The 24,206-nt window shown below is 40.1% G+C and overlaps 1 protein-coding gene across 4 annotated transcripts in view; it reads left to right on the forward strand.

The window, feature by feature from the left end:
- LOC148012489 (zinc ion binding protein) overlaps positions 1-22,636 on the forward strand; it is a 155,906-nt gene extending 133,270 nt beyond the window's left edge. The window contains exons 15-25 of one of the 4 annotated variants that reach the window (XM_087669722.1): positions 5,942-6,090; positions 6,202-6,280; positions 6,385-6,447; positions 6,665-6,795; positions 6,968-7,073; positions 7,179-7,367; positions 7,456-7,683; positions 7,766-7,921; positions 8,034-8,183; positions 8,433-8,567; positions 16,011-16,201. In XM_087669722.1, coding sequence (XP_087525848.1) covers positions 5,942-6,090; positions 6,202-6,280; positions 6,385-6,447; positions 6,665-6,795; positions 6,968-7,073; positions 7,179-7,367; positions 7,456-7,683; positions 7,766-7,921; positions 8,034-8,183; positions 8,433-8,567; positions 16,011-16,049 — 1,425 coding nt within the window. In that variant the 3' untranslated portion in view covers positions 16,050-16,201. Of the gene's footprint in view, positions 1-5,941; positions 6,091-6,201; positions 6,281-6,384; positions 6,448-6,664; positions 6,796-6,967; positions 7,074-7,178; positions 7,368-7,455; positions 7,684-7,765; positions 7,922-8,033; positions 8,184-8,432; positions 8,568-16,010; positions 16,202-21,765 lie in introns of those variants that run through there. The other 3 variants (XM_087669723.1, XM_087669720.1, XM_087669721.1) reach the window with 3 other exon arrangements.
- Positions 22,637-24,206: the final 1,570 nt, after the last annotated feature.

The raw sequence follows: 24,206 nt of genomic DNA on the forward strand, positions 1-24,206 counted from the left end.
GTTCTAGTCTCAGGGAACTCATTGATCATGCTGAGACATGGGAGATGGAGCACAATGGCAACAAATCATTCCAAAAGAATGATAACAAGAGAGTAGCTGATGATGAGGAGTATTCAGCCCCAAATGAAGGACAAAAACAACGGCAAAAGCAGCCATCAAATCAAAAGAAAATGAAGCCCTATGCACCTCCTAATGCTCCTCAATTTCGTTTGAATCTGTACCCACAAGCAAAGCAACTTTCCGAAGAAGAAAAGCAACGCTTCATGAAAGAAGGGAAGTGCTTTAAATGTGGACAAACAGGCCACATAGCGAAGCAATGTCCAAACAAGGGACAAAGCAAGGTTTCTGACAACAAGCCTAAGTCGCCAGTGAAAATCAATGCTATCAGTAATGTAGTTGCAAACACAACTCACAATCTAGAGACGCGCAAATTATTAAAAGCTTGGGGACAGTTGCAAGGTAAGCAAGTACTATTCTTGATAGATCTTGGGGCGAATGAAAATATCATTTCCTTGCAATTAGCTAAAGAGCTTGGATTAAAGAATGAAGAGATGGACACTCCGGCAGAAGTTCGCCAAGCTTTAAATGCTGATGAAGGTGACACAGTGAAGACTGTGATACCCTACATTGGCAAGCTCAAGTTTCAAATTCAAGGCTACAGTGACGAAGATACCTTCTGTATCGGAGACCTTGATGGTTGCGATGTGATTCTTGGCATGCCGTGGAATCATAGAGTAGATTCAACCATCTTCTCTCAGAAAAAGAAAGTAGAACTCACCAACAAAGGCAAGAAGTACGAGATCCAAGCTGGAGTTTCTGGAGACACCATACCTATGGTAAGCCATATGCAAGTCTCTAGAGCAATTAAGGATTGTGTTCAACGTTGTTTGCTTTATGTCACTGATGTAAAAGATAATATGAATGCTGAAAACCAAGAGCAACTTCAGCTCTTGGAAAAGTATAAAGATTGTTTTTCGGAAGATCTTCCTTATCAGCTTCCCCCAGAAAGGCTAGAAGACCATCATATTGATATTATCCCGGGCAGTTCTCCTCCTAATATAGCACCATACCGTGTGAGCCGTCCTCAACAAGAAGAAATCAGAAAGCAAGTTGAAGACCTACTCAACCGTGGGCTAATTAGGCCAAGTAGCTCACCATTTTGTTCATCGGTTCTTCTTGTTCAAAAGAAAGATGGCACATTCAGGATGTGCATTGATTATCGAGCCCTCAACAAAATCACTGTGAAGAATCGGTTTCCTATTCCTAGAATTGACGACATTTTGGATCGTCTAGGAGGCTCAAAGGTTTTCAGTCGCATTGATCTAAAGAGTGGTTATCATCAAATTAGGGTAATACCACAAGATGTACACAAAACTGCTTTTCGCACTTCATACGGTCTTTATGAATTCTTGGTGGTTCCTTTCGGATTAACCAATGCACCAACCACCTTTAATCGAATGATGGAGTACATCTTTAGAGAGCATCAACAATATGTCGGTACTTTCTTTGATGATATTCTTGTCTTTAGCAAGAATGAAGAGGAGCATCATCAACACTTGGAAATTGTTCTACAATTACTACAACAAAATCAACTCTTGGTAAATGGTAAAAAGAGTGAATTTTCCATGCATAAAATAAATTACCTTGGGCATGTCATCTCTTCTGAAGGGATTCAGATGGATCCTGAAAAGATCAGGATAATCCAAGAATGGCCTCATCTTCATGATGTACATGAGGTGCGATCGTTTCTTGGCTTATGTTCTTATTACCGTCGCTTCATCAAGCATTTTGCACATATGGCTTCTCCACTTCATGACCTTACAAAGAAGAAGATCTCTTTCCAATGGAAGGAAAAAGAGAAGACAGCCTTCACAAGGCTGAAAACAGCTCTTATTTCTGGACCTGTTCTTATCATTCTAGATCTGGTAAAACCATTTGTGATGGAAGCAGATGCTTGCGGTGATTGTATTGGTGCAGTGCTAAATCAAGAAGGCCATGCTGTAGCCTTTGAAAGCCGCCGTCTAAATGATGTGGAGAAAAGGTATGACATTTATGAAAAGGAGCTCTTAGCAGTGGTTCATGCTTTAAAGATATGGAAACATTATCTTTTAGACAATGAATTCCTTATTAAAACTGATCACCATCAAAGCTTGAAGTATTTCAAGACTCAAAAGCATTTGCAGGAGAAACATGCAAGATGGAAAAATTTCTTGTCTATGTTTCATTTTCAAATTATGTACACTCCAGGGAAACAAAATGTAGTTGCTGATGCACTTTCTAGAGTGCCTCGCATTGCAACTATTACAGTGGCTCATTATGAAGATTTTCAAACGATGAAGAATACTTATGATAAAGATACTGATTTTGTAGCAATTTGGTCAAATTTACAGTAAGGAGGTTCTCATCTAGATTATTCCATCAAAGACGGTTACCTTCTCATGAACAATCGCCTTTGTGTCACTCTTCCCGTTCGACAAAAGGTGCTTAAAGAAAGTCATGAATCCCCTTGTGCAAGGCATAGAGGGAGGGCAGCCACTCTTAAGTGCAATTGAGCGCTACTTTTATTGGCCAACATTACGAAGAGATACACATAACTTCATTGAGGCTTGTCTGGTATGCCAAAAATCCAAATATGATAGGCAGAAGATTCCAGGATTGTTGCAACCTCTTCCAGTGCCCAAAGATCCATGGAAATCTATCACGATGGATTTCATCTCAGGTATTCCAAGAACACCTCAAGGTCATGATATGATTTGGGTCATAATTGATAGATTCAGCAAACAATCACATTTTATTCCATGTCATAAAACATTGAAATCCGCACAAGCTGCAAGACTTTTCATTCAACATATCTTCAGATTACATGGTATGCCTTCTGAGATCATTTCAGATAGAGACTCCAAATTCACAAATAACTTTTGGCGTGTTTTATTTGAAAATTTGGGAACCACTTTAAAGTTCTCCTCAGCTTTTCATCCTCAAACTGACGGCCAAACATAGGTGATGAATCTCACTCTTTTGGATATGTTGAAAGCTTATGTTAGTGAACATAAGTCACAATGGGAGAAATATCTTTCATTATTGGAGTTTGCTTACAACAATACAGTGCACTCATCCACAGGGAAAGCTCCAAATGAAATAGTACAGGGTAAAGTGGTTCCTCCTCCAATTATTCGTACTAAAGATAAGATTTTTGCTGCTGATGAGTTTGCTTCAGATTTAAAAACTGCAATGGATCAAGTTCGAGCCACTATCAAAGTTTCCCAAGAGCGACAAAAGAAGCAAGCAGATAAACGAAGAAGACCTTTGGCTTTTGAAAAAGGTCAACATATCTTGCTAAAGTTTGATAAAAGCAGGCTCAAACAAGGTTCTGGTCAAAATTCATCTTTTCCAAAGCTCTCCAGTAGATACTTTGGACCCTTCAAAGTGATTGAGAAAATAAATGAAGTTTTTTATCGACTTGAGCTTCCTGCTCATTGGAAAATACACAAGGCTTTTCATGTAAGTTTGCTAAAACCTTACATAGGACCAGAACCAAAGGAACCCATTACTGAAGATCCCCCAGAAGTTGAAGAAACAGAGCAACTCTTGGAACCTGAAAAGATTTTGTTTCTCAAGGATCGAACCACGAGAAGTGGCCTTGTGACACGAAAATTCTTACTAAAATTCAAGAATCTACCCACAATAGATGCACAGTGGGTAGATGAAAAATTCATGAAGGATTACCCAAATATTCTACAGCAATATCAAGAAGCTTTTCAGCTGAGGACAGCTGAATAAAAGCCAGAGGGCTGTCACAACTCTATAGAAACAGAATTTGTATCATTTTTCATTAATTTGTCTATATAATGATTTATTAAATTTATTTCCTTTGCACTAATTAGATATAAAGAAAAGTGCATTGGAGCTGGCCACTGATGAGTGGTCACAGGCTATGGTGGACCCACGCGGTGGGTTAGAGAAAAGATAGTTCACACTTCCACCTATATGGCCCGATTGGGCGTCTGTGACTAGAACTCACGCATATCAGGGTTAGACTCGCACACAGAAAGGATTGATGCCTTGAAGTGTGGGCTAGATCCACTAGAACAGACAGTTATAATCAACAAGATGGAATGATCATGAAATGCTTGTATAATGTGCATGTGTGGGCTGAAAGCTTGAAATGCACATTTCTTTGCATAGAAAAGTCATATGAAGATTCGGATACCATTTTTGCGATGTACATGAAAAAAGCTTTCATATGACACCCATATTGGGGGGGTCCCTAAATTTTAGGAGGTCCCTAAATTTTAGGAGCCTCGAATTAGCCTAAAAATGCTAGTCCTAAAAAATAGGGACCCCCCCAAATTTGGTTGTTTCTGTACTCTGATTGTGCTTACTAAATTTGGTTGTTTCTATTCTTGACAGTATTCAATCCAAAAAGGAAGGCCATAGAGAAGAGACACTTGTCACACAAGTTTCCAAGTGTCCCACCACTTGTCACATCTCATGACATGTGGCTGGACACTTGTCTTGTGCTACTCCAGTTTCCCCTTTTGTACTAGCTCTCCCCTCTCCTATAAATAAGAGCTCGTTTTTCTTCATTCATCATCTTTTTTCTTTGCTGTAAACTCATGTACAGCACCCACAGATAGCCAGAAATTGGCTCCATCCATCCCCATTATCATCCCCCACTTCTCCATTATCAAATTCTTCCATATTCCCTCTTCTATCACTGCTGTTTTACAATGCATGTGTGTTTGTACATCTTTGCATGATCTTGTGAGAGTGAGAATTACTTCTTCTCACTCTCAGGTTGATTGTAACTGAGCTCTTCCTTAAGGGACTTGGGTTGAGCAGAAATACATTCCTTCGGGGGGGGGGGGGTTGCCCATCTTCAACCCTCAATCTTGTCTCCATTACTTTTACATTTTCATGGCTGTAATTTTGTGAGTAATTTTCATTTTCAGCTTTAAGTTTTCATTCTCTTTTATATTAAATCTTGAAAACAAGCGAATATCATAATTGTTAAGCATACTACGTTGTTCGGGGCGTTTACACAAGTGGTTCGTGTAAAGGCTTATCTTGAATATTAAAGAAATACCATAAGGGGCACTCACCTTGGGTGCCAATCTGGTATCGTCTATGCAAGAGCGCTCTAGCTCTTAGGTTCTTTGTGTCGTTTATTCTCTTTGCTGAATTGAGTAGTGTGTGCACTGCAAGTTTATGTTCACTGCCCTATAGATCAGATCTATAGGCCAGCTTCACAGGCCGATGGCAAGGAGGGAGGAGGCGACAGACTACACTGTAGCAGAAGGCTGAGGCAGTGAGGATAATGGTGTGGCAGCTGGTTAAGGATAGGTGGGAACTAAGATTTCTAGGAGGCATGAGCAGAGGTAGGGGAGAAGGGGCAGCAGGCAAGTGGGCAATGTTGAGGAGCTGAAGTGGTGAGGGCTTCAGGCTCAACTGTCAGGCTGGGAAAGCACGATGCTTTAGTGGCTGGTCCTATGAATTATTAAAAGAAAAATGTTAAGGATAATACAGGTAAGTGTGCAAGGATGACAAGCTCTCATCAAAACCATTCTTCAAGGCAAAGTATCAATCATGACAAGGTCTTGGATACCTCATGAAGTTGATCATAATAAGAATGCCTTTTCATTTTCTACACCTCTTGAATTTGGGTGCCCATGGAAAGATGTGGTGGCCGATCCTAACCCATTTGTGAAAATTGATCACCTTGCCCTTCTCAATGCTTCCAATCCTTGGCCTCTGAAATGAGCATGGTTTTATGTATTATTTTATCTTTTTATAATATTATCTGTTCTGCATGGTGGGTTTTCATATCATTTAGGAGACTTTATATGCTCACTCTCCTTCTGGTTATCATCTCAGATATGTGAGTGCCAACAAGCATGTCCCTGTTAGTGGTTTGCTAACATGTCAAAGATTTCCATGACAGCTCAATTGCTTGGCCATGAACAATCACGAGGGCAGTGAAGACAACAAAGAGCAGAGTGAGTACCAAATGGTTGTCCAAGAATTTCGAGCATTTCTTAGCGACTGTAAGGATATTCTTGATGAGGCCACAACATTGAAGCTTCTAGGCAGGTAGACATATTTGGCAAGTCACCTTTACAAAAACAAAGGAATAAAAATTAAAAGTTTGAGCTTTATGCAAAGTGTTCAATGGGATTTGTGAGTGATCTTATTGACTTGCAGCTATGGAAGGGTCGATGAACTCATCTTCTTTGCAGCACTCAAGGAGCAGCATGAAACTGTAATCCATCATTATATCAAGGTAACTGTAGCACTCTTAGTTTTGGATTGGATTTTGTGGTGTAACATCTCAGTTTGGGAGATTTATATGGTGTTAATGTACAAGCGTATGTGTATCAAATGCAGCAAGGCAAGGCCAAAAAAGCGTTAGCAGTGCTTCGAAAGACCAATGTGTCAACAGATCTACAGGTACTGGATTGAAATACTGAATGTTGTACTCTCTAGAAGAAGTTGTATTGTTTGAGCAAATCCCCGATTTTCCTGCCTTTGTGCACCATGCACATATGGGATGTCTCTTGTATGCTGAGTGGCTGATCAACTTGCTATGGTGTAACAGTACAAATTTGCACCACATCTGATAATGCTAGATCTTTACGAAACTGTGGAAACTTGCTGTGTGTTACAGTACAAATTTGCACCAGATCTGATAATGCTAGATCCTTACGAAACTGTGGAATACTGGATGACGACTGATAATTTGAATCCCAGGCGTTTGATCCCTGCACTGATGCGATATTCTAGTGAACCTCATCCCAGGTAAAGTTCTCACCAAAACATTTTCAGCAATGAAGTATTTATGTGTGCCATTGACCAAGTACTGACAATGCTTATGTTTAATTGTACAGTTTCTTTTCAGATCATTTTGAGCATGTATAGCCAAATTGAAAAATTTAAATCACAATTTAGTATTGTTGGATGCATGCTGTAGAGATGAAGCCAATGAAGCCATTAAGTATCTCGAGTTTTGCATTCAACAGAAGCAGAATGAGGATGGTGCTGTCCATAATTTGCTTCTTTCATTTTATGCAAAGCAGGTGATTGTTCTGTTAATGGATAAACCCCGGGCAAGCTTTAGCTTCAAAATCTTTCAGGACATGAGGAATAAGTTTTTTGATATGCTTGTGTTTGTCTGTGATCAGGAGGATGAGACTGCTCTCCTCAGGTTTTTGGAGACCAAGTATGGAAGAGGAAGGCCTGGGAGACCAGATATATTTTATGATCCAAAATATGCCCTCCGTTTGTGTCTCAAGGAAAAAAGAATGCGGTCATGTGTCTACATCTATAGCACAATGGGCATGCACGAAGAGGCCGTTGCTCTGGCTCTTCAGGTAAAGCTGGTTTCTGTCAGACTGAAGTGTGTCAAGGTGATAAACATGTTGTCATGATATGAAGAATCGGCTGTTGAGAATCATGCAGGTAGATCCCGAGCTTGCAAAAGCTCAGGCAGACAAAGTAGAGGATGACGCTGAGCTGCAGAAAAAGCTGTGGCTTATGGTAGCAAAGTATGTAATCCAACAAGAGAAGGGAGTTGAAAGAGAGAACATCCGCAAAGCAATAGCCTTCTTGAAGGAAGCTGATGGGCTCTTGAAAATTGAAGACATTCTCCCTTTTTTCCCAGATTTTGCCTTAATTGATGACTTTAAGGTAAATTTAAAGCAACTTAGTTTGGCAGAAAGATCATGATGACCTAAGTTTTATTGGTGATACTTGGGGAATCCGAAACCAGGAAGCAATATGTGCATCACTAGAGGATTATAACAAGCAAATCAGCCAGTTGAAGCAAGAGATGAATGATGCCACCCTTGGTGCAGATAACATCAGGCGTGACATCAGCTCGCTCACTCAAAGATTTGCCATCATTGATCGTGATGAGAAATGTGGGGTAAGTTTCTGCACCCTTATGCTCATAATGAGATGTGTATTGTGGTGCTATTGAGGTGAATAGGGGCAATCTTTAACATGTGATATGCTGCTGTGTCCATTTCTTATTGCAGGTGTGTGACCTCAGTATACTGGCATCAGTTGGCTTGCAGATGAGAGGATATTCCTCCTCAATGGCACCATTTTATGTTTTTCCATGTGAACATTCGTTCCATGCAGAGTGTTTACTGGCCCTTGTCATTAAACAAAAGGACAAAAGGGAGGTAATGTGTCCTTCCAACTTTTGAGTTTTCCTGCGCTAATACCTTTTTATGTTGATATGTTCCCATCTTGCTCGCATACACATGCTCAAATAGACATGTACAGATATTTTGTGAATTTTGCTCATTGCTTGTCCTGGTCTGTAACTATAATTCAGAATATGGGAAAATATGTAATGGATGGGTCATCATTCAGAAAGAATTTTGTTAGGAAGTGCAATATAACATTTCTGAGACATGAATTGTTTGCAGAGTGATTACGTACTAGACCTACAGCGCCGCCTTACAGTTTTAGTTAGTGGAGGAATTTTGACAACAGGAAATACTTCAAATGGACCAGATGAAGAAGGCTCCATTGATACAAGTATTATTTCTCCAGTAGATCAGGTATGTGTGTGCATGCATGCGTGCATACGCACTCGTGTGTGTGTGTGTAAATGCTTCTAGCTATGTCCTAGTCTCTTGTAAATTATGGATAGACAATAAATGGAAATGCCACGTCCTTAAGGTGTAAGAGAGAACAGGGGAAGATGGAAAATATATAAACAGAAAGGGACAGGACATTTCTAAGGGATGAAAGCAAAGAGTATGGGTATGTTGAAGGGATACGCCTATGATGGTCTAAACCCATGTTTATTTCCACAAATTTGCCAAATGGTATTTCAATCCCAATTGATGGGGGGAATGTTTTTTTGGGGGGGGGGGGGTGATGAATTCAGAGAAAAGTACAAATTCTATTAAAACACCTCAGAACAAAGTGTCTCAAGGCGAAAACAAAGTACAAAGCAGCCTTGTAAGGGACTTCCATATCAAGAATAAAAAGGGGAAGTCTATTACAAAGCTTGAATGAATAGCCAGTGGGAGAGGTCTATAATGCCAGACCATGTGGGTCTGGAAGAGGAAAAAGGTACCAGAATCCCATGTCCTAAGAAAAGCATCTCTCCTCTTCGTCATAGTCTCCAATTTCCTCCCATCTCCCATGAAGAGTATGCAAAGTCTCTGTCCAGATCCTCGAGAGAGTCTCTGCAGAAGATAAGTCCAAAAAATCAATAGCCTGGGTACATTTGGATGTCCATATGTACCAAGCAATAATGCTAGCTATGAGCTCCCATCTGTGACAATGCCCCTACGTCCATACTGTCTGTGAGAAATCTGGCATGAAAGTCTTGCTCACAAACTGCCCCAAGATGAGATAAGGTTGAGCCCTTTGTACATCCTCATACCCACAAGCTTGGACACTGTTAATGGCCCATACAACTGTACCCCACGTAGCAATCATAAATTCTGTAGTGCAATGAAACACCATCCTAAGGGCTCTCCTCCAGACCTCCTAAGCCCATGGGCAATCCCATATGCAATGCCTTTGAGTCTCCTTATGCTCGCCACATCTAGCACAAGGAATAGGGTCTCTACCATATCCAAGCCATGTACCAACTACTAAACTCCTATGTGCTAGCAACCAAGGAAAGAGGAAAATCTTTCTTAGTCTAAAGCTATTCTCCAAATTCTCCAGAAGTCTGCAAGGAAAGGCAGTGACATATACTGGATAGTCCAATGGTCAGTTGTAGCTAGCACCACTCTGATCTAGATTCCCCTCCTCAACTTAATGGTATAGCCAAGGAAGGGCACATCTTGAGGCATCTCTACAAATGAATCTCTCTATACCCTCTCCCCAGAATCCCATTGAAGTCTTTGTAGCGGCCTCCTATATGTCCAATATCTCCATCCATATCTTATAGAAGCCTGAGGGTCTGGGTCTAAGTACGGAGTCTTATCACAATGAGCCACAACTCTAATCCTTTGTCAAGAGCATCACGTGAACTCCAATTGATCCAAATCCTCTCTCCTAAGTCTACCATCCATCTCTACTGACAAAGTAAACACACTCTCTCCATTGGTGGCTACCATTGCAAGAAGGATGTCTCCTCTAGTAAATAGCCTATCCATGTCTGATTTTTCATTGTGTCATTTCTCCATTCAAGGGGTACCACTTCCCTGATACCCTTCATTATGACTCTAGCCCCCTTGACACCTCAAAGTCTGTCTTTGTATATGGGCCAATAGCTCCAAAAAGGCAAACCACTCCCCCATTGTAGAAGCTACTTGTAGAGAGAACACTCACTCACTCACTCACTCTCTTTTTTTTTTCGTAAAACTCACTCACACTCTCTCTCTCTCTCTCTCTCTCTCTCTCTCTCTCTCTCTCCAAATACACAACCTAATCATAGATTTCTATAGAGAATCGACTACCCCCTCCACTATAGATCCCTTATTGGACCAACTTGCGGCCCCTCCACAAGGGATCACACTAGACACAGCCATAGAGAGTTGCACAGCTCGTCGTCCATGCCCATCCGGTCCATGTCCCCGCAGGAGGCATCAACTACAAATACAGAGGATACTAAACCATCATCAAGGGACCATTTCCCGCCACTTCAGCTCCTCTATGTTAGATAGACTCATGGAGATATCTTAGGATGAGTGTCTCGTGAGCAGCTCCACAATTTATTTGGCTTAGGCATCAGTTTGTACTCATCACCTATGTATTGTTTGTTGTTTATTTTCCATTTAGTTAGTCATAGCATTAGATGACATTTATTTTGGGACTTAGGAAATTCCTTGACTCTTCAGATATAACATTTTGGTCTCATAGGCTGATTTGGCCTTTCGTAGATGTTAATATAACTCTCTCTCTCTCCAACTCTAAACCCTAAAAACTCAAAACATAGACAGAGAAAGACTACAACTTTGAAGGGAATGAGTTAATGTAGTAAATGAATGTAAGAGTATACAGAATGCTCAAGGGTAGAGTAGTGAGTGCACAGTATGACGCCCACCAAAGATGGATCCCGAGTGCTCTAACTACCAGTCCAAGATGTCAAAGATGGGAAGGTGCAAAATGTTGATCACCAAGGCAGTAGGCAGCCAGGTGACAGGTAGGAGGAGGTGTCGAATGAGGAAGAGAGCAGCAAACCTGCAAAACACAGCAGTTGGTGGAGTGTCAAATGACATGTTGGGGATTGCACTACAAAATACAGCCTGTTTGATGTCAAGCAGGACAGTAGGGTGGCCTCCCTGATCAACAAACGGAGTAGTCTAGAGGGGCTGAATGGTGTTGCCTGCAGCTAGAGTGATGGAGAGCAGCAGTGGACATGTCACTAGGGAAGGATGATGATGTGGCAGTAGTGTGGAGGGTTTGGACAGCCACAAGAAGAAGGCCGATGGCTGAAATCTGCACGCTAATGCAAGAAACCTGCACAAAACAATGGGGCTGAATGCCTATCTATTTATAGATATGGAAGGATCCTACCAAATTAGGGTTTTACATGTGGGACACATAAATTCTCTAGGACTGCTCCCCATTTATTGAAACTTTTTGTAATTTACTATTTTGCGGCTTTTTTAAAGAGCTAATCGCTAGGTAATGAAATTTTAGCTCAACACCTCCTTTTAAGGCCAAAATTGGAACGAAGAAGGGATTAGAAGAAAAGCTCAAGTCCACTTTTACCCCAAGGCATCCCACTCCAACACAGCCAAGGTAGCAAACAAAGGGTGCATGTCTGAGAATTATTGTACCAAGGGAGTTCGAGTAGTCACTCCAGAGAGGATAGGGCATCAGACAAAGGGTGCTCATCAGCTACCTAGTATATAGTTGCTAGGGGTTTCAAAAACAGGAGGTATAAAATGGGTTTTAAAGGTTTTATATGAGTTTCCTAAAATGTGAGAAATGGGTTTCATTCGAGATGAAAATAATTGAAATTCAATTTGCATATAAATCTACTTCAAGTCCTATGGGCCACAAAAACACATATCGATCATGATCTAGCGTTATATAGAAAATCTAAGTGAACAATTAATAGACCAATAATTTATATACACGATACATGTACTCTATAATTCATCATCAGATATCATGAATATAGAGGAACAATAATGCCATTGTTTTAAAAATTGCTGAAATATGTAAACTAGAATCATTCGAAATAGCAAAAACAATCCATGTCTCCATGGGACAACCAAGTGTGACATGTCACATGATTTAGCAAAGCTACTACTAAATGTGTTCAAACTTCAAATCCATATCTCTATAGACCATCTTTTGATAGACAAAAAATGGCAATTTGATCGAACATGCGAAATTGGGTTGATTGTGACGGTCAAGGACAAATTTTCAATTGAGCCATTTACTAGGTGTCAGAAATGCCCGGACATTTCTAATGCTTCCTACTTATAGAAAACATGTTTCTTGGCAACTATGGCCTAGTGGTCTACCAAGTCTTGCAAAGGTGGATGGAACCACATTGAACTTTTCTTTTTGGCGGATGAAATCATGCAATGCAAAGAAGAAGGTACAAGAGGGAAGGGAGGATGATGACAAAGACGAGAGCAAAATCTTGTAGAATACCATGAAAGTGTAGGAACCCCCTCTCAATCCTAGATGTTGATATTGAAGAAAGAAAAGGAGCCTGATGTCGGCCTTCTTGTGGTGCCGAGAATCACGATGATAGATAAAGATGAGGATGAAGCACTCTGACTAGAAAAGCAAGGTAGAAGTCACGATCATGATAGCATCAAGAGAGATGCTGCACAATCTACCTCAAGAGAAAAGGCCTCCATGCTGATAGAAGAGAAAATCTTCTAGGAAGATGAAATCATGAAAGGAACAATGCACATCCCATGTCTCCAGCCTAGGAAGGACCAGTGCAAACTTACATGTTAGCCCTACACTTAGATACAAAACCCTACAAAAGAGATTAGAAGCTACAAAACAAAGTTTAGTAGTGAGAGTCTCCAAAGCAAAAGAAAACTGAAAGTAAAGCTAAATGAAAAATGTACAATGTGTATGTGTATGAGCAAATGTAGTAGAAGACTAAGGAAAAGCTAAGGATGTGGCTACCATGGTATATGTCCATTAGCAAGTCATTGCCAATGAGATGCTTGACGAGAAGTAATCCAAGACATTGGTGTAGAGGATGACCTAAGAATGGATGCAAAGAGGGCAATGGGTAAGGAGCTAGTAGACCAATCAACTAATCCTTTAGGAGTATTGTGTAACGTGCCTAGGTCGCGACACGTTTTAGTAGTCCATCGGGAGTCTGATCTAAAAAATGCCACCTGGCACTCCCACGGAATATCACAGGATTTGTCGATTAGCGACTCGTGAGTCTACTCCGCAACGAAACATATTGGCCAACTCTATTAGGATCGACCTGAATCTTTATGTGTTTCTAATGGTCAAGTCATTCTACAGTCTTCTAGCGTCGGGGATCTTCAGACGAATCTACTTTGCGCAAAGCATCTAAACCGAGGCCGACTCATATCGCACTTGGTGTAAAGAGTGGGAAACAAGAGAGATGCATTGCTCAATCTCTCTACCCGTAGGGTAAAGTCCCATATGAGCCAGGGTTCTATCCTATATTATCTAAGGTCAATACGTCATCGCGATTTAAATGCTAAGAAGCCTCTCAGTTCTTTGGGACCACCCTGCCGTAGGACGAACCCGTCAGGGATTCCGTCCATCCACTTTCCTTGATAGCTTTAGTTTCCTACTTACCCAAGGACACTTTAGTGGTAACACATACAAGCAACTTCCTTAATTAACTCGTTAGTCACATGTTTCTTTATGTCATTTTATGCATTGACACGAAAACAAATCAGACAAATTCCTTGAAAATAAACTTTATATTGAAATTTCAACTAAGATACAAATCCCGTCTATAGGATGATTTCTGCAATCCGTAAGGATGCGTCTTATTTTCCTCTAGTTTCTGTCCTTGCGTTTCCCAGGTGTTCAACCTGAATCCGATTTGAAAGATTTTTTTCTTATCAATTCCTTTGTTAGATGACTCCTTTTCCAAACAGGTGTTCCTAAGTACAAGCACAAGCAAAAGTGCACAATATATACTAGACAATTCTTTGTTCTCTCTACCAAAGGAAATTCTGATTTGATGTGTTAGCATCTAGTCTCGGCTTTATCCTCGTTATCATCCGATATTTCGAGAGATAACTTCATTTAATTTTCTCATTCTTTTGAATCATAATACGGGGGAGTTTCGGAAACGGGAGAAACGGAAACGGAAAAAACCAAAGTTTTAGAGTTTCGGCCAAATTTTGGAAACGGGAAACGGTGTTTCGGATTGTACACTAAAATAAATACACTATTATATGTGTACGTAAATATATCAATGCCTACAACAACATGTACGTAAATTTCATACAAAACTTTTCAGTCCATGTCATATGATTGAAATCATGATTCATTATACATATCACGACTCACGAGTGAAGATTGAAAAGTCAAGACTCAATGGTTGAAACTTAAGATAGCTTAACACAATTAAGACTCAATTTTCAAAACTTAAAGCAACAAATGAATTATAATTTATGACTCATGAATCATCTATGATCTAAAGAGCAGTGAAGACTGGCATCAAGAATAGTGGAGATTGACATCAAGAGCAATGGAACAAGAATCAAGATGCATAATAAGTGAAATCAAGATACAATGATACATGTAACTACGTCATGTGAATAATCAATTGAAACTCCAAAGTCCAGTGAGCACTAAGCACTGTGTACTAGTCTCTAGACTCTAGTAACTACTGAGTAATAAGTATCAACATCAATGAACAACTGGCAACTGTAGTCTGGACAACAAGGCTTGATGTCTTTGTTGGAAACACATGCCAAGTGGTCTTTCACGTGTGTTAAGCTCCCCAATTTTTCCAATCCACAATAGTTGCACCACCACTTCTTTGATCCATTGGAGCCCTCGTATCCCTTGATTGGAGTGACATGTCTCAAATATGGATCTAGTGCCATGATTAGCCTTTAGATAATGGGGAGAAGAAGAACAAGAAGAACAAGAATAAAAAGAATAAAAAGAAGACGAAGACGAAGAAGAGGGAGAGGAAGAGGAAGAAGACGAAGAGGAAGAGGAAGAGGAAGAGGAAGAGGAAGAAGAAGAAAAGGAAGAAGAAGAAGAAAAGGAGGAGAAGGAGGAGAAGAAAGAGGAAAAGAAGGAGAAGGACGAAGAAGACGAAGAAGAGAAAGAGGATGAGAATGAAGAAGAAGAAGAGGAGGAGGAGGAGGAGGAGGAGGCCATGGCGGTGGGAGTTGAAGTGCCTGAAACGGACTGCAAGGTGCCAAAACGCCAGTCTGCCGTTTCCGTTTCGGTCCGAAACGGCCAGTCCGTTTTGGCAATCTCGAAACGTTGTTTCGGGATACTATGTTTTGAATGGAGTATCCTTGCAATGTTGATTGCAATTTGGGACATTGTCTTCCCTACAATGAAACCCTACGTATTCATTTGAACTAGGGTTTGTCACGTAATTCATACAGTTAAGGACATTGAATTCCTTTCAGCTTCAAGCAAAATGGGCCTTGAGAAGAATCCTTCAAACTTTTAACACTTTAGGGTTTGAAATTCTTTCGACTTTCTAAGAACCTTACATATTCTATCACAAGTTCAATCTATGTTTTATGAGATATAATAGGATTTCCTATTATTTCAACCAAGAAAATGGATGCGGATGTATAAAATCTATTTGGCTTAATTGTAGTTTAATGCATATTCTTGAAACTTTTCATATATATATATATATTAGCATGAAATTTCCATGCAATTTATGTGTAATTTAACCACTTCTAAGTGCAATTTTAATTGATCACCTAAGATGAATGCGATGAACAAAATTTTCCTAGTACGCTCATTATCTCGAAACATGCTCAATTAAGTTGCGATAATTAATGCAAACATTCTTTTTTTCCAATTTCTTTTCCCTAATACAACAGGGTGCACCTGATTCATAAGAGATGTGTTTCCCGTAGTTGCAGTCCCTTGGTTCGCGGTCCCGTTGGTTGTGGTAGGAGTTTCAGCATTTGGAGAGATCTTTCGCTTGGGGGCCATCATCCGCAAGTGGATTCAAGAGAGAAAAAAGAAGGAATGAATTTGAGATGGGAGAGCGTAAGAGAAGATGGCTTAGTCGAAGACCGAGATAGGAGGAATGAGCTAACTCTCCCTCACAGCCTCTCGAGGTAACTCCTCTCTTTTTTTTTTCGTGAAGATAATTGAATTAAGTAGTAAATATTTACATGAGACCATCAAATCAATATACTCAATCTCTCTCACACTGTCACTGTAGAAATTTACAAGATGTGAGCACGCTCTCAGAACAACCTATTACATAAACAATTTTAATAAATTAGACAGAAAGAAGAGTTGGAGTAGAGCGAACAATCGCCAGCCAAGAAGCAGTAATGTCCGGAAGGACTATGTCTGTTGACATCATAGAAGTGATTTGCCATAAGACTAATCCACCACACGGGCCATATGCCCATGGCTGCGCGATGCCGAATAAAAAATAAAGGCATTGCGAGTATGCCATATGTGCCACAAGGCTGTCCATCTAAGAAAATGGAATAGGTAGGAACAATCTGAAGACAAAGAGGGCATAGAGGACATATTTTCCATAATCCACGAACGAACGGGTATGCGGTGCTGGGTCACCGGGAACCACATACGGGAAATGAAATTCCAAATCTGTTTCACAACAGGGCAAGAGACAAAGAGGTGAAGCAATATCTTGTCGCATGTCAGAAAACACAGCGGTCTGCAAAGATCTTTCGGGCACAGAGCTCTTCTCCCGTTGGAAGATCCCCAATTAGCACCCTCCACATGAACACTTTACCCTAATACGGAACCTTAGTATTAACCTTCCCTGTGACCCATCTTTTAGCTTCCACCATTTGAAGATATAGCTAATTCATTGACCTTTTTTGAAAGTCATTAGGAAGCACAAACTTCCAGACACGCCATGGATGCAATGATTGTAATGTAGGTAAAGAAGAGAACCTTTGAAGATAGTCTTGTATTGATGACCAAATGTCTCTGTATCCACGAGGCACCCTAAAGTACTGACGAATACGCCTAAAAGAATAAAGGTGAGGTCCCAAGAATAACCCCATCACAGACTGTCTTCAACCCTAACCTAGCCATCCGATTAAACTTATCTCGCTGCAAATCTTTGTGTGGCTAATCCAACAAACTTCAGGAAGCTAGTATTTCTCCTTGTAGCGAATTTTCCTCCTTACGAATATTCGGAGGATGCCAGATAGCAAAACAAAGCATCTCCTGCCAAGAAGCAATTAAATGAGAAAGGAGAAAAGACCGGGAGACCTTTATGGGCCTCGTAGAATTAAGCGCATGCCACCAGGAAGCATGAATAACCGTGCTTCCGTGAGAGATGCCAGTCTTTTCTATGAAGAATTTGGCAATATCTGACCAAAGATGACATTGAATGCATAGACACTATAAAAGGGATAGCCTCAAAGCGGCCATATGCAAATTAACATCCAACAAAGCTGTACCCCCCCATCTTTTTCGGAGTGGTTACATGCTGCCAGGAGATCCATACCTGCCCCAAACGATTGCCTTTCTTTTTCCACAGTATAAATCTGATAGGTTGGACCACTTCCAAAAGGGACTTCTTAGTCCAAGGCAGCAATGGTAGAAAGAACGAAATCATACTGATCATGATGCATTGAGCCACTTTTAGCCTAACATGAAGAGGCTAACTCTGAGATTTCGAGTACATGAACCTATCATGGATTCGGGATGCCATCCAATCCAACAAAGCACAAGAAGCAACCTCCATACCAATAGGATATCTCAGGTGTCTAGTTATATTGCCCCTCGGGATCACAATTTCACTCCATCCCAACGCTTGCAAATCATTCTCCGTACAGGAGAGAAGGGTGGATTTCTGAGTATTAATATGAAGACCCGATGCCAAAGCAAAAAGGTTCCAGGCCACCATTGCCCTATTGACATTAATAGGATCCGCCTTGAGAAACATAGAAGAATCATCTATCAAAGATTGGCCCACCAGCTGATCACCACCAAGAAGAGATAAGCCAACTAATCCAATAATGAGAGCATCAGGTGAGTTACCAAAGCAACAACAAGGGGCTGAGTGGACAGCCTTGCCGAAGAGAGCGAGATAAGGCGATTTCCTCCATAATCTCTCCATTAAGAGCAATATGGGCCACATCATTCTAACTGATGGTATCAACTAGAGAAATCATACAGGGGCGAAAACCCATTGTAGACATTAATTGCCGCAAAAATGACCAACTGACATGATCAAATGCCTTCTCAATATCCAGCTGAAGCATAACAACCTGCTGGCTAGAAGCTTTGGCATAATCGATTCCGAGCTGGACATTTAAAATGTTGTGCATTATATTTTGATCTTTAATGAAACCGTATTGACGTGGATGAATGAGGTGCGGAAATACTTTCTGCAATCTATTGGCAATGAACTTGGAGAAGATTTTATATAACGATCCCATAACTAAAATGGGTCTTCATTGTTTCAAAGAGGATGGAGAGGAAACTTTGGGCAACAACCTAATGACTGCAATATTTCAATCTGAAGGCATCATACCCAAGTTCCATACCTGCTGACACAATCGAGTTAATGGGACCTTAAGTAATTGCACATTGGCTGAAAACAACTCATTAGGAAGCCTATCCTAGTCTGGACTTTTCCTTTGAGGCAAGTAAGACAGCACTTCTTCCACTTCTTCTTCAAAAATATCGGTCTACATTAGATTCACCCATTCTGGTTCGACTTGATTTCTAACCAAGCTACAAATGCATGTTTGAGCAAAGAGAACAGCATCTGTAACTTCTCTCTCTCTCTCTCTCTCTCTCTCTCTCTCTCGCTCTCTCTCTCTCAAGCTCCTTCTTGCAATCTCTTGGAGGGGTAACCTTCTACCTCCCTCTCTCTACCTCTCTCTCGTAGCCTCTCGGAGTCTCCTTGTGTTTCTCTAACTGCTCCCCATGCCTCATATTTATAGCTAAACAAAATAATAAGGGTTGTGGTTGAGAAGAAGAGCTTTTTGTGAAGGGGATCTTGGAAAAATCAGCAATTTGATGCTCAAATTACAATTATGATAGTTCCGTTGGCTCCGAAAGGGGGGGTAAAACCCCAAGATACTTAATTAGAAATCTTCCAGATCACTCCTTTTCCTCCCTGTTCGAAGTGTTGTTTACTGCCTGTAAACTGCGATTACGATGCGTGCGATTTCGCCAATCCTTCTTTTTTTGTATTAAATCTCCAAAACAAGATGGAAAAAACCACTTGCTTTTTCTACATGACATCTTGTTCTAGAAATCTCCATAGCTTTTTAGGATACTTACAATAAGTAATATCTAAAATATGCTAGTTTTGTCCAAAAATCTAATATTTTTGGACCATCCATACTATACACATTAACACTAGTAATTAATATGGCTCATAACTCTCGTTCACCTTGTAACCTCCGTGAAGAGTGGCTACGGTTCTTGTCAATCCAGAAAAATATCGGATTACGACTCTCGGTTTTTTAAAATATGTTTAATTAAATAAAAATTGTTAGTTGTTAATGTTAGTTAGTTTTTACTTTAGTTAGTCTTTAGTTAGTAACCTTACTAACTTATTAATTGACTAACTAACTTTCGAACTAACCAACTAATTTTTAATTGTATGGAAGTATTACATATTGAAAGATATAGGCTATTGAGATTGCCCGCGTGTCACATATCTAATAGCCATTGGGATAGGAGTAGATGGGGTAGCAACGAGAGGCATAGCCCCATTGGACTATCTAGCAAGAGGGGAGGGAGTGGCAACGGTCTGTTGAGGTTTCTTAGGATGAAGACCTTCGGCCTGCCTTGATACGACACTCCCTCGTCATCTAACTTTGAAGAGTCAATAGTGGCAAACTCACGGAGTAACCTCCAATATTCGGTCAACTTGACTTTCAAGTCATTCCCTTTCTTAATGGAAAACTCTTGAAGCTCAAAGTCGAGATTGATACAGAGAGTGTGATCTCGTGTCACATAGTGGTCAATGAGATGGCTCCAACACTCAGAGGCATGAGAAAAATGCTTTAATTGAGAGTGGAACTCAAGAAGCAACCCTTGCATTAACTTGACATTGGCTGTAGCATTGCAGACACTCCATTAATGGATATGATCAAGGTGAGCTAATGGAGGATGGCATAGGTTATAGACCAACGATGAGGTCCCAAAGTCCTTGTTGCATAAAGTTCAGCCAAGCGATGAAATTCAAGCCGTGAAAAGGAGTCTTATCTGTGAAGGCATTCTTAGCCATTGCAACAGAAGTGGTAGTGCTAGGAGATAGATAAGGTGTGTAATGGGAGTAGGGTGGGGGAGTGGAGTACACTTGGGAAAGAATCCCAAAGGGCCCACCGTGCATGTAGGAAGTGTGCACAATGGAGTCAAGTCACCAAGGCAATAGGCAGCTAGGCGACAAGCGGGAGGTGTTGGATGAGGAAGAGCGAAGCAAATCTGCAACACATAGCAGCTGGTGGAATGTGAGATTACATGTCGGGGCCTGCACTCTAAACCACAGCTTGTTTGATGTCGAGTGGATGCTTGGACAGCAGGGCAGCCTCCCTGTTCAGCAAACATAGCAGTTCGGAGGGGCTGAATGGTGGGCGGCAGCAGTGGATAGGTCACCAAGGAAGGATGATGATGTGGCAGCAGTTTGGAGGGGCTGGACAGCCACAAGAAGAAGGCTGATGGCTGAAATCTGCACGCGAACGCGAGAAACTTGGATAGAAGTATGGGCTGAATGGTGGGCAGCCTATCTATTTATAGATGTGGAAGTGATCCTCCCAAATTGGGTTTTTGCATGTTGGACACAGAAACTCTCTACAACCGCTTCCCGTTTTGTGAAACTTTTGGTAATTCACTATTTTGAGGTTGTTTTAAACAGCTAATCAGTGGGTGATTAATTTTTAGCTCAACGGTGGGGAGACATACATCTCATTTTTTGTTTGCAATCCAGTTGCTAGATAGATCTGGGATTGTATATCTAGGGATTTTCCTTGAATTACTAATTGAGCATGAGCATGGGTCTTCGGGAGATTACCTCGAATTTATGTATTGCAGCTCCAACATTCTCATTTGTTTCATTTCTTGCGTTGATTGGGTTTTGGCACATGTGGTATACTATGAATGGTTTTCTTTGACTTGGCCTCTTGAATTTAGGTCATATTCATTGTTTTTTCCATACGTTTTCATATGGCAAACTCATATGGTTATGCAAGTATGATTGGAGTATGGATCATGCATGCCCCTACTTTCCATATGGGTATGGAATCATTCATTTCCCACGTCTAACCATATGTGTGTGATTCCAATTATGTTCATGTTGTTGCATTGGAGACTTACTGCTGTGGTAGGTGGTGCCTATGATATCAGCAAATGTTGGCATCTACGATATGGCTGCTCCATTTTTAAACATTATTTTCATGACTTCGATCATTGTTCATACAGGATGGGCAGGATACGCCAAGAGTTCAAGGGCTTCAACACGTCTTCTTTTTCTGTTTGTAGACCTGTGGCTTTTTTGGATTTTTCTTTTCTAGCGATGAATATGGTGTTTGCATGCTGGCCAGACGGCTTCTTCTACATCTGATTATTCTTAAATTCACCAACCTTGAGAGAGAGAGAGAGAGAGAGAGAGAGAGTGTGTGTGTGTGTACTAATTGCTTGTGAACCTTGCTCCAGCTTCGTATGCAGCTTGATGAAGCCATTGCAGGAGAATGTCCCTACTGTGGAGAGCTTATGGTCTCTGAAATTACAAAGCCGTTCATCTCATCGGATGAGTCTGAAATCGCTCTGTCATGGGAGATTAAGAGGCAATAAAACTAGTTTTGAGTCCGTTTATGGCAATTTGTAACATATCGAGCAAACTTTTGAGATGTATGCCTATCCCTGTAAATCATCGCGAGATTAGTAAATATGAAATGCTTCATGCTACATTTCTAGCCACGTAGTGGTTGTAAATAGTACATACTATCCCATTTTTAAGATTCACCTGGTGAAATTGACCCATATGTATTTTGTATTATGCATGCATGCATTCACAGAGAGATTTTGAACATCTAAAAACGTCATTATGAAAGCAGAAAAAAGGAAACACAAGGGAACAGGCCTGCAAAAGCAAATGGAGGATCTATTCAGTGTAGTGGCTGTGATTTTGTTCTCGCTCGAGCTAGAAAACATAACTGCATCTTTATCTTCTTGCTCGATTCATCCCCAAGGATCTATGCAGTGTAGTGGGTGTAATTTTGTTGTCGCTCAAGGAGCTAGAAAACATAACTGCATCTTTATGTTCTTGCTCGATTCATCCCCAAGGATCTTGATGAGTGTGACTAAGCTCTGATTATGGAGGCCTCACTAGCACGTACTAAGAAAGCAGTAAAGTGTTTCAATCCTGGCCTCTCCCACAAAGATGCCCTTTGGGTACCACCCAGTTCAAGTCCTAACTTTTGAAGGCATAACTGATCAATTTGAAAGATTGATTAATGCCTTAATACATTAATCAGTGGCTGTAGTGTGAAGTCTTCTCATTTGAAAGATTGATTAAATTGTGACATTAGTGGCTATAGTGTGAAGTCTTCTCATTTGAAAGATTGATTAATGGTAAAGTGCATGTTTGACAAGAACTTCCAAAAAGAGCAATTCATTTGATTTTCAATATGCATAGATGGCAAAATGTCGTACTATGTATGCTTTGAAACTATGCATTCTTCCATAAGATGGTTCCAAAGACAACTTGAAGAAAAGTGGAATGCAAAAAATGGGACTTCCCAATCTCTATGCATGCTTGAGTGTGCATGCATGCGTGCACATGCTTGCAAGCATGCATCCATGTGTGTGTGTTTGTAAATTCTAAATAACTTTAGATATATCTAGTGGTAATGTGATTGCCATATTATGTAATTCATATGGAGTCTATACCCTTCCTCAATGAATACTCATGAGAATATTATTCTTACCAAGCTTCACTTATGACACTACCACAACTAAAACTTCTAACAAATTGATTGCATTTGCTTCATGATCGTTAAAGCTGAATTAGGTGCACTTATCGATATGTTCCATGGACACATTGTCACGCAAAGGGATATACCGAAGCAAATTTATTTAAATAAGATTTGGCATACCATAATAAATACTGATATTTGCATTAAATCACAATTACTTTTGTCAAACCATGCGATTAAGCATGTTAATATGATTTCCCAACACATTATAGGCAAAGTACTTGTCATGGTCTTTTGGTGATAATATCTTCCAAGATATCTAATATAATCACTTAACACTCACACATTCGCATGCACACATGCATGCCAATTGAGCCAAAAATTTTAAGCATTTTCTAACTTTCTTTGTTTGTATAGTGGCCAGTATAATCTCTCCTAATGGCATATATGGGAAGCTTTAGCTATTGAAGTGGTGACATGAAGGCGAGATTGTTTATTAGATATGTTTTTTTGCTAAAGTATTGATAAGTGTATTTTGAAACTTATAAAATCTTTATGTTCTAGATGTGCAAAATAACTTAATATTTCTTTTACATTTGTTAATAATAGGTGATTTGATTTATTTATTTTTTGAAAATAATATTGGTGGTTTGTTACTTTTTACGTTTACTCTTTTGAAAGTCCAAAGTGAACATATCCTAATTCATTTCCGATATAAATCCATGCCCATCTCTCATTTTTGCTTTAAACATCCCATCCACATATCTTACTCTTGACTTCTCTTTATATTCCTACCTTGTACGTTTGTCACAAGTGAGATAATATCCAATGACATTTTTACCAGTTCTTATAGGTTCAAAGTTCACTAAAATACACCTATATGAGGTATTTTCTTCTAGCATCAACTACTACCTTAGAATGTACTCTAAAATATGTGGATTTCCTTCTTGTCTCCTTACATTCTTTGTTATGATTCCATTTTCCTAGGCATTGATAATATTTCTTATCCCTCAACTATGGAGATTATTCTATATAAGCAACTAGAAAGTTATCTTCTATGCTTATATATTAGTTTATGTAAGCATGCATATTCACATATTTTTTCATGCTACAATCTATACTCAGATTGGGACTTTTAAGTGTAGAATACACCTAGAAGGTTGGACTTACCTAGTGTTA

Source organism: Lygodium microphyllum, chromosome 27, assembly GCF_053477565.2.
Source record: "Lygodium microphyllum isolate KBCC chromosome 27, Lygodium_microphyllum_v1.1.10, whole genome shotgun sequence".
NCBI lineage: Eukaryota > Viridiplantae > Streptophyta > Polypodiopsida > Schizaeales > Lygodiaceae > Lygodium > Lygodium microphyllum.